This window comes from Oryzias melastigma, linkage group LG6, assembly GCF_002922805.2.
Source record: "Oryzias melastigma strain HK-1 linkage group LG6, ASM292280v2, whole genome shotgun sequence".
Lineage (NCBI taxonomy): Eukaryota > Metazoa > Chordata > Actinopteri > Beloniformes > Adrianichthyidae > Oryzias > Oryzias melastigma.
Genome location: NC_050517.1, coordinates 33,609,784 through 33,619,951, shown reverse-complemented (window position 1 = coordinate 33,619,951; position 10,168 = coordinate 33,609,784). Strand labels below are relative to the sequence as shown.

At 38.0% G+C, this 10,168-nt stretch overlaps 1 protein-coding gene across 6 annotated transcripts in view; it reads left to right on the top strand.

Annotated features, from left to right (window-relative positions):
• The window catches only part of srgap1a (SLIT-ROBO Rho GTPase activating protein 1a), a 105,059-nt gene that overhangs the window by 60,879 nt on the left and 34,012 nt on the right, over nt 1–10,168 (top strand). For all 6 annotated transcript variants that reach the window (XM_036212581.1, XM_024281878.2, XM_024281877.2 and 3 more), the window contains 3 exons: nt 1,924–2,052; nt 5,438–5,659; nt 5,867–5,968. In XM_036212581.1, coding sequence (XP_036068474.1) covers nt 1,924–2,052; nt 5,438–5,659; nt 5,867–5,968 — 453 coding nt within the window. The remainder of the gene's footprint in view (nt 1–1,923; nt 2,053–5,437; nt 5,660–5,866; nt 5,969–10,168) is intronic.

Sequence of the window (10,168 nt, the reverse complement as noted above, 5' to 3'; positions counted from 1 at the left end):
GCAGCTCGTTCAGGACATTACTGCTTGTACTTTTGGTATTAATACATTTTTGTGTTTTAACATTTAACGCAATTTATGCAATTTTTCAGCCCCATTGAAAACGAACAGGAAAAACGATTCACTTTTACGTATATCAACATTGTACGCAATTTATGCAATTTTTGTTTTTTTAAGAAATTCTTCGTACAAATTTTAACCCTATGTAATATTGGTATCAAAACGTTCAGTACATTCAGTACAATAATGCTTGTACTTTTGTTATTCATACCTTTTATACATTTTAAAATTGTACGCAATTTTGCAATTTTTCAAGATGTTCTTCAAATTCTTTGTGCACTTCCTCCAAATAATGCAATATTGGTATCAAAGCGTTCAGGACACTCATGCTTGTACTTTTGGTATTCATAGCTTTTAAGTATTTCAAAATTTTACACAATTTATGCGTTTTTTGTTTTTTTAAGAAATTATTTGTGCACATTTTAAACCTATGCAATATTAGTCCTAAAACTTTCAGTACGTTAATGACATTAAAGCTTGTACTTTTGGTATTCATACCTTTTAAATTTTTTAAAATTGTACGCAAATTTTGCAATTTTTCGAGATGTTTTTCAAATTCTCTGTGCACTTTTGCAAATTATGCATTATTGGTATTAAAACATTCAGGAAACACATGCTTGTACTTCTGGTATTCATACCTTTTATGTATTTCAAAATTTTACGCAATTTATGCAAATTATTATTATTTTTTTTAAGAAACTCTTCTTGCACATTTTAAACCTATGCAATATTGGTATCAAATTGTTCAGGAGGTTCAGGACATTAATGCTTGTACTTTTGATATTCATACCTTTTACACATTTTAAAATTGTACTCAAGTTATGCGATTTTTCGAGATGTTCTTCAAATTCTTTGTGCACTTTCTGTAAATAATTAAATATTGGTATCAAAACGTTCAGTATGTTCAGGACACTCATGCTTTTACTTTTGGTATTCATACTCTTTACGTATTTCAAAATTGTACGCAATTTATGCCATTTTTTTTTTCAAGAAATTCTTCTTGCACATTTTAAACCTATGTGATACTGGTATCAACACGTTCAGAACATTTTTCATCAATCAAAGTAAATTTCTTCACCATGTTCAGCAACCACATTGCAACTTGAAGTTGAAATGTCAGTCCATCGTTCATCAAAATGGCACAGAACTTACTTTTTTGTAATTACTTTAGATTAACCCCCCCATCTGTTAAGGATTTTGAGTTCTTTGTAAATCCTCAGAAAATTAAACTGATTTGTGAAAACGGCACACTTTTCTGTCTGAAGACTGTCTGGCCTCTGTAAAGAAGGACTCACTAATTAAACCAAAACCAAAAGGGAAGGTCTGAAAAAGTAAAAAAATCTGTACGACACGCCTGCATCTCGCCCACTCCCCCTTACTCACCCTTAAGTGTTCACTACTACCCTTCACCTGCAGCATACCCATAGATAAAAATATACGTGAACATACTGGCTGTACAGGCTCACTTAGCGGTTTACAACCTTAATATTCCCTGTGGGTCACCTGGGTGACAGATTTGACCATTTTTTACCTGCAGATGAACCATATCTACGAGTAAAGACAGTTGAGACTGGAGCTTAACCTGTAAACGATCTGACTGTGTATGAATCAGTGAATGCTAACGATGGTATTCTCATGCTAGCTTGAATAAACTCCTCGACTTTGATTTCACTTGAACTGAAGGACACGTTCTCTTTTTGTAAGGGTTAATTCTTCTATATTCTCTTCCTAACAGGAGGATTTTCCTCCTTTCTCTGTGTCTTTTCTGTGGTTGAGTCGCCTCTCTGTCTGCAGAGTGAATCCATCCTCAAAGGCAGCTCCGACTCGGACTCGCTCTGTTTCTTATGTGTCTGTAATTCTCCACAGCGTCAAGCCAAGTACTTGGAGAACAAGCTGAAGTCGATCAAAGCGCGAAACGAGTACCTGCTGACGCTGGAAGCCTCCAACTCGTCTGTTTTCAAATACTACATCCACGACTTACCCGACCTGATAGACGTGAGTATGGAAGTGTCTGGTTCTGTTAAATCTGCGCCTAAAAGGCTCAGAGAGACTCTGCTTCCTGTAGAAAGCACGCATCTCTGGATGAATGTCGTTCTGAATCAGAGATGGATTTTATTGGCTTTGTGCAGGAGAAGGAATGCTGTTGTCCTCACTGACCTTCAGAAGAAATGTAATCTTCATTCGAGCAGCTGAAGCTGATTTAAAAGCTTTTGGAGCTTCCGGGTAGGGCTGCCGATTAGTCGACTAATCAACGACTAATTTAATAGTCGATTAGTCATTACTTTATTTATATAGATTAGTACTAGTGTTGTAAAGTTGAACGAAGTTGAGATCGTTCAACAAAAAAAATGCACTTTTTTATATTTGAGTCAGTGAGAACTAAAAAAAAAAAAATATTTCTCTGTGCTAACCTCATGTGATTGTGTGAATCCTTACTACTCATTCACACTATAGTGATTCTCCTGCTCCTTTTCGGACGTTTTCAGCAGTAAAAACTTGATCACACTTTTAAGTGATTTCAGCAATCTTGGTATGAAAACCTTGAGCCCGTTCAGAACATTACTGCTTGTATTTTTTTTTCTTTTTTACTAATTTAGTTTACTGAGGAATTTTAGGCTATTTTGCAGTTTAACTCTTATTAAATAAGCAATGTGTTAGCTTTTTGGCTACTTTGGCATCTGAAGTTTTTTATGCTAATTTGGAGTTTGGCTAATATTTTAGTAACATGTTAACTTTTTTGGCTAATTTATCTACTGAGATCTTATTTACTAATTTAGTGTTAAGCTCATAATTTAGCAACAAGCTAACGTTTTTTTCACTAATTTAGGTTACTGAATAATTTTAGGCTATTTTGGAGTTTAGCTAGTATTTTAACAACATGCTAACGTTTTTTTGGCTAATTTGTTATCTACTGAGGTTTTATTGGCTAATTTAGTGTTTAGCTACTATTTTGGCAACTTGCTAACGTTTTTGGCCAATTTGGTTTAATGAGGAATTTGGGGCTAGGAGTTTAGCTAGTATTTAAGCAATGTGTTATCTTTTTGGCTAAATTTTCATCTACTGAGATTTTTTATGCTAATTTAGAGTTTAGCTTCTATTTTAGCAACAGGCTAACGTTTTTGACTAATTTAGTTTACTGATGAATTTGAGGCTATTTTGGAGTTTAGCTAGTATTTAAGCAACGAGCTAGCTCTTTTGGCTAATTTGACATCTACTGAGGTTTTTTGGCTAATTTGGAGTTTAGCTCATTTTTAAGCAACACACTAAATAGTTTTGAAAAATTGGCAAGTATTAGGGATTTTTACACAATTTTACTACAACATTTTAGGAAATTTAGGTCAACTTCAACGCTCTATCATAGTTCTTTAACAAGGTTTTAACAAAGCTTCAGCATCTTTAGCTACTGTTTTCAGCAAAGAGCATTCACACTAGCATTATCGCAGGTAATGCAGCTTTTCTGGTTTACTCTTGTTTTAATGCCTGAAACTAATGAAGGACAGAAGCTGCATGATTCACTAAAGGTTTAAAAAACTGCCATCTTCATTGTTTTTATTTCAAGTTAGTTTAAAGCTAATGATGGTCAAGATGTGTGCTTTACATCCAGTTTGCTCATAACTCGACTATTAAAATAATCATTTGTGGTAGCACTACTTTTGAGACATAAAAACCACTTTAGCTTTATTGAAAAAACTTTTATTTAGTTTTTTGGCCTCAAGTTTGTTTTTCTTTGATCGTAGAAGTTGGTCATCTCTGTGTTCTCTGCAGCCTTTGGACTTTTTTATTGTTTGGATGCTGTTTGTTTTGTCTTTTTTTTTCTTTTCCCAGCCCGCTCATGATTTATTTATGAACTGGCTACCTGGGAAATCACTTTAAGAGAAGTAAAGTTGCTGAACTACATTCACTCGTGTTTCCAAGGAAACGGAGGCAGGAGGAGTTTTCAGCAGCAGCAGCCGCTCAGGTTTATATATTCCAGACATGGCTGAAGGACTGAGGACATGCTTCTTCGTCTTCTCGGTGGCATGCTGTGTGCTGAAATTACCGCACTCTCCACTTTGCTCTGAAGCCTTCACATCCCACCAGGGTGTGCGTCTGTGTTTGACGGAGTGATATTGTGTGGGAAGCGTTGTGCTTCACCTATTTATAGATGAAGAGACGTTTTATTGTGGAAAATAAAGTGTAGAAGCAGGAAGGAGGTGACATTGGGCTTCCAGATCATTCAAGTTTTCAGACAATCCAGTGTTTTATTATCAGTGTCTATTTATTTTCTTTCATTTATTCTGTTTAAACACCAGAACAGTTTCTGTGGATCAGGTTGGGGTCTTTATGGGGTTCATAAAGACTTGAAAGTGATGATGAAGGGTCACCACAAACCAAAGAATAAACACATATTTCTGGACAGGTGAAGGGAGATTCAGTCAGGTGGGATTGTTCTCATCTGGTCAGAGTTGAACCTTCTTGCTTCTAAATTTTCCAACATGTTCTCAAGCTTTGGAAGAAAGTCAGAATGTCTGTTTAGGACAGTTATAACATGCATGTGCTGTTATATTAGATTGGATTTACAGTAGATTAACAGATTACAATTCATCTGCGGTTCCAGACTCCTGGTTTAGGGGGAAACCAAAACTAAAACTCTGAAGGTCGCTCACAAATAATTTATTAAATGTCTTCTTGTCAGCGTTTTAAATCAATACAAGTATTACCAAACGAAATATAGCGATGTATAACAGAATTGATCTTTCCCTACACCAGGATCTGCAACCTGAGGCTCCGGAGCCACATGTGGCTCCTTTACCCCTACAATGTCACTCTCTGCTTTTAAAAAAGGTGCTACTAGTTGGAATATATATTTTAAATTAGTTGAGTTTAGCACTTTCTAATACATGCTGCACCCTAAAATCTAGTTATCATGATGAAAGAAAATGTCATGTTTAGCTCAAAATCAAATCAATTTTGAAGGGAACTTAAATTTGCTGCTGTCAAAAGTAAAGATGTCAAAGTTATTATCTATGGAAAAGGCCACACTTTATAAATGTAATTATTGTAAATATTTAAAAGCTACATTTTCCAAAGGAAGAGCTAAATAGCCACATAAAAATAGAGTGTTTTCTAAAAGATTCAATGGGATGTGGTTGATCTCGCTTGGTTTGGTCTGTAAGAAACGGGACCAAACGGCTCTTTTGCCGTTGAAGGTTGCAGACCCTTACTGCTGCTTTTCCAACCATTGTAGCCCCTCACCTGATCCAGGTAATCAGCAGCGGGTATTTCAAAAACACCCTTAAGGTTTGCATCTTGTTTGGGGTTAAACGTTTTTAGAAAAGCAGCTGGAACTGATCAAAGGAAACCCTCCTCTGATGTCCGTCACCTGCTCTTTATCTCCCAGTCCTGCGATTTAGGGTACCACGCCAGCCTGAACCGGGCCCTGCGGACCTACTTATCGGCCGAATACAACCTGGAAACGTCTCGCCACGAAGGGCTGGACATCATTGAGAATGCGGTGGACAGTCTGGACCCTCGGAGCGACCGGCAGAGGTTCATGGAGATGTACCCCACAGCCTTCTGCCCACCGGCCAAGTTTGAGTTCCAGTCTCACATGGGGGACCAGGTGTGTGGCGTCATGAGCACACCTGTTCATGGATTTATTTTAGGGCCGGGAATCGATTAAAAAAAAAAATTAATAGCAAATCTGGAAAAAATTAATGGCGGGGATTGTTGCTCTGCGGCTGCTCGTCTCTGTTGAGACCGTTCAGATCCCAGCGGCCTCGTTTCAAGTGGTCAGACGATGAAAAGGGTTTGTCTCTTCCTCTTCCAGGTGTGTCAGATCACAGTGCAGCCTCCCGTGAACGGCGAACTCAACCTGAGATTCCAGCAGCTGCAGTCCCGTCTGGCTACTCTGAAGATCGAAAACGAGGAGGTAAACCAACGCCACGAAGGCGCCGAGTCACCGCTTCTCTCTGATTGGCTGTTGGCTGGGAGATGTTGGCTGCTGCAGAAAATTTCTCTCATCTTTCTTTTCACCACAAAGTTTTAGCGTTTCTGCAGGAAGCTGCAGTTTGTGATGGGGGGCAGAGTGCAGTCATGTCCGTGTAACCTGCGCTCCCCTCGCTGCCGTCTGATCTCCATCAGCCTGCTCCCGTTTGTTCTCCGGTAATACTCAGGAACTCCGCCGACGTTTCGGTGCCGTTTCATGTTTCCTTTGTGATGAACGCGTCAAAGCTGCATCACTTCAGAGGGATTTCAGCTCCTCCTTTATTGTTTTTTTTTCTTGCAATGTTTTTTGATGTTTTTTTCCAGAAAGAATCAAAATTCAACAAGTGATGCTCGGCAGCATCCCCCTTACATTCTTATTTTACTCCGGCTGTGAAGGAAAAAGATGTTTTTAATCTGATGCGACATTTCTGTGATTATTGCTCAGGTAAAGTGTTGTCATAACATCACAGTTTTAAACTTATTTTTGTTTGATTAACCTAAAAAACTATGTATATATATATATATATATATTTTTTTTTTTATTTCAAGATGTTATATTCTTTCCAATACCATGACCAGCTTTAATGTTTTTTGTTTTTTCTGGTGGTGCAATTCAAGAAAAAGTAAAAAGAAGGCAAGAAGACGCAGGAAAATCCTTCCAGCTGGAACTTTTTTATCATCCAAGAAATATGATTTTCCTCAAACATATATAGAAGTTTTGGTGACACTTTCTAATAAGATTCCTTAATAAGCTTTAGTAACACATTAAGAAACATTATTAATGTTTTTACAGAGTGTTGGTAAGAAATTTATTAGCACAATAAGCCGAATAAGGTTTGTTAAGATACTTAAGATTCATCAACATCTAAATTGAGGCCATTGTCTACAAAGACCATATTAATAAACTCAATACAATCTTAAAACATTAAATTATCTTTATCAACGTTATATTGAGGGTTTTGCAGCATCTCATCCAAAGTTTTACCAGAAGTTTTTTTTAAATCTCCTTTTGTTTGACTTTTTAATAAAAATAAGTGTTCACTCTCAGAATTATTACTCAAATTTCAGAATTTTAGAAGAATTTTAGCTTGAAAACCTCTTCAGGGTGATCGCTTTAAAGTGTCAAAAAATATTTGACACTGAAACAAAAGTTTTGAAATTGAAAGTTTTATTTTTTAAACCTAAAAAATTGAACATTTGAAGCTGAAATTAATTTAATTTATTTTAGAATAACATTTTTTTTTTTTAATTTTACCTTTTTTTTTTTGGGCCAAACACCAATATTTTTTTTTAATTTGTTTTATTTGGATTTCAAATAATATTGGCCTCAAATTTAGCTCCATAGATGAACGTTAGAATTTTTGGGCAAAGTGAATGATGACGTCACAGCAGGAGAAACCATCAAAGACCAGTGGAGCCTAAATTTATTTAAAAAAAATATTTTAAAGTCTTCAAATGAAACTAAAACACACGGGGATATCCAAAGGAAGTCCTAAAACTATTATGGGATGGCCACAGGACGAAACAGAAGCACAGAGAACTAAATATAATAAAGAATAAAGGAGAAGTAAGTGAGAATAGAGGACATAACCTCAGTGCAGAATACCAGATTCAAACTTCTAGCTTTTTTATAACTTAAAGTTTGTCGTTGTTTATTATCTGTCAATAATTTCCGCATGTTCTGCAAACCGTATTTAGTTGACTACCTCATAACTTTTTTACCAGAACTAATAGTTTGACTGACAGATCTTTTGTCCCGCCCATTACAATTTGATTGGACGTAGTGCAAAAGATGGACACACCCACAGAGACTGCGGCACGTTTTATGCCAACAAACTTTATAACCTTTAGATTTTGAAGGAAGTAGCAAGTCGTTCCGAGTCAGAGGGCTAAAGTCAGAGTCACGAGTTACTGCTTTTGAAGTCCAAGTCAAGTTTAGAGTCGTCAAATTCATGACTCGAGTCCAAGTGGGTGCCGTTAAGCCGAAAGGTGAACAACAACAACATAATCAGACGTGTCTTAAGGTTAGGATTACGGTTCCAGTTCGGGTTAACGCTCCAAATGGTTCCCGATCGCAGTGCGCTCGGCGCTCTAGCTGCATAACAGCGAATGACTTCATTAAATACTGCGACCGGTAACAACATTTAGCTTTTAATGCACATAAAATACATGAAACAAGTCAAGAATCTGGATCTTGGCTGCACGTATTACGTGTCGCCAACATGAATTTCCATCAATTTCTGAGCTGCTCGCCTGTAAATACATGTGAAGAACATTAGAAAGTTACCTTCGACGTTTGCTACGCAAGACAATACAGACGATATAAATCTTTTTTGCGTTTTTATTTTGGAGTAAAGAACGAACAATGCACCTAACAGCGTTTATAGTGACTCTTGGTAGCTCCCAAAAACATCTTTTAAAGTCCAAATACTCGATATTTCCTTATAAACAATAACCCACGGCTCCAACCGGAATGACTGAGCGGTCGTATACCGAATGTGGAGGTCGTGCATGCAGCCCATTGATTTTAATAATCGGTTACACCCCTAAAATTGATGATTGCAATGTTAGCCGTATCGTGATACTATCGGTATCGTGATACTATCGGTATCGTGATACTATCGGTATCGTGATACTATCGGTATCGTGAGCCATGTATCGTTAATTGCATTGTTTTGTGAGTTTCTCTGATATTCTCAGCCCACTTCTTACTGGGTATAATTATTACATTTGTTTATTTAATTGAATTATTAAAAATATTCTGTAACTAAAATTCAGAAAATAAGCAAATAAACGGAAACATTTAAGGTCTGCAGCTCAGCTGACGCTGATGTGGTTCTGGTGTCAGCATGCGCCACAGTAACTGCACACTCAGCAAAATTTCATATCAGCCTCCCGTGCACTCTTCTGTGTGTGTGCACGTGCCCTTGTCTGCGGTGCTGCAGCGGATGTCCTCATGGATCAGGACCGGAGGGCACTTCTGCCTCATCCTCACATCAACAGATGGTGCAGAAACATCCTTGAAAAGTGAAGTTTGCAAGCGCCGCGGCGACCAGCGAGTCCCGCCGTCAGAGGCGGCGTGGCCGCACACAGGCAGGATGTAGCTTCATAAAAGCGCAGCTGCTTCCTCCAACCTCTCTGACACCGGAGACGTGATGAACGAAAACACGCGGAGAAGCCGAAGGTTTGCAGAAAAATGCAAAGGTCGTCTGGTGGGGCGGTGGGGGCGGGGCTCATTTATGCTTCAACGTCCCAACCGGTTCTGGTTCTGAATTCAATCACGCTCCGTAATAATGCTCTGATTTAGATCTCATTTCCCCGCTCATGACGCAGAGTTCTTCATTTTCCTCCTCCGGTGTCTTCTCTTCAAATATCAAACTCTGCTCCTGTTATTCTCCAGATGTTTCGCTCTAAACTCTGGAAATCCAATAGTGTCTCCTGTGCGGGAGGCTTTGTTTTTCTCTGATACGCATCAGGACGGCACATCAAAGCGCGCTCTGATGATCTGCAGATTACTCGCTTACTGCACGCTCGGTTTAATTTCTGAGAGGTGATGACGGATGCTGCAGTGACTGCTGGGAGATGGCGCTCTCCTGACCTGGAATATCGCCCCTTTGAAATGCTGTGGGGGGGTGGAGGCCGGCCTTTAAGTAAAGGAAGTTATTTTTGGCTCAAGAGGTGAAGTTTTGAGATAAACTCCAAGAATATTGTTCCTGCTGTTGGAGGCGATGACTGTTAGGAGTGTGGATGGTGATTTAGGCGGTGAATTTGTTCATGAAGATAAACGATTCACAGATCAAACCTTGATTTTTGTTTTGTTATATTTAGAATTTTTGTCGTAGCAGTTCTAAAAATAACCTGCGATATACGAATCTGCAATGTAGTCTGCTTTATTTTCTACAATAATTCAATGTTTTAGGGTTTTAAAATTCAACATTTTGGTTCCACCGCAAATGTTAGGTTGTGGATGTGAGGGGCTGTAAGCTAGCGGGAGATCATGTTCACAAATTGCTTGATAGGAATTGGGAAGTAGGGCTGGCTATCGATTAGAATTTCCAGACTCAATTCCAAATTTTTTAAATTTTTTTCTATTCTTCAATTCAGTTGTGAGTTTACACATTCATACACATTTGTGTATAACTAC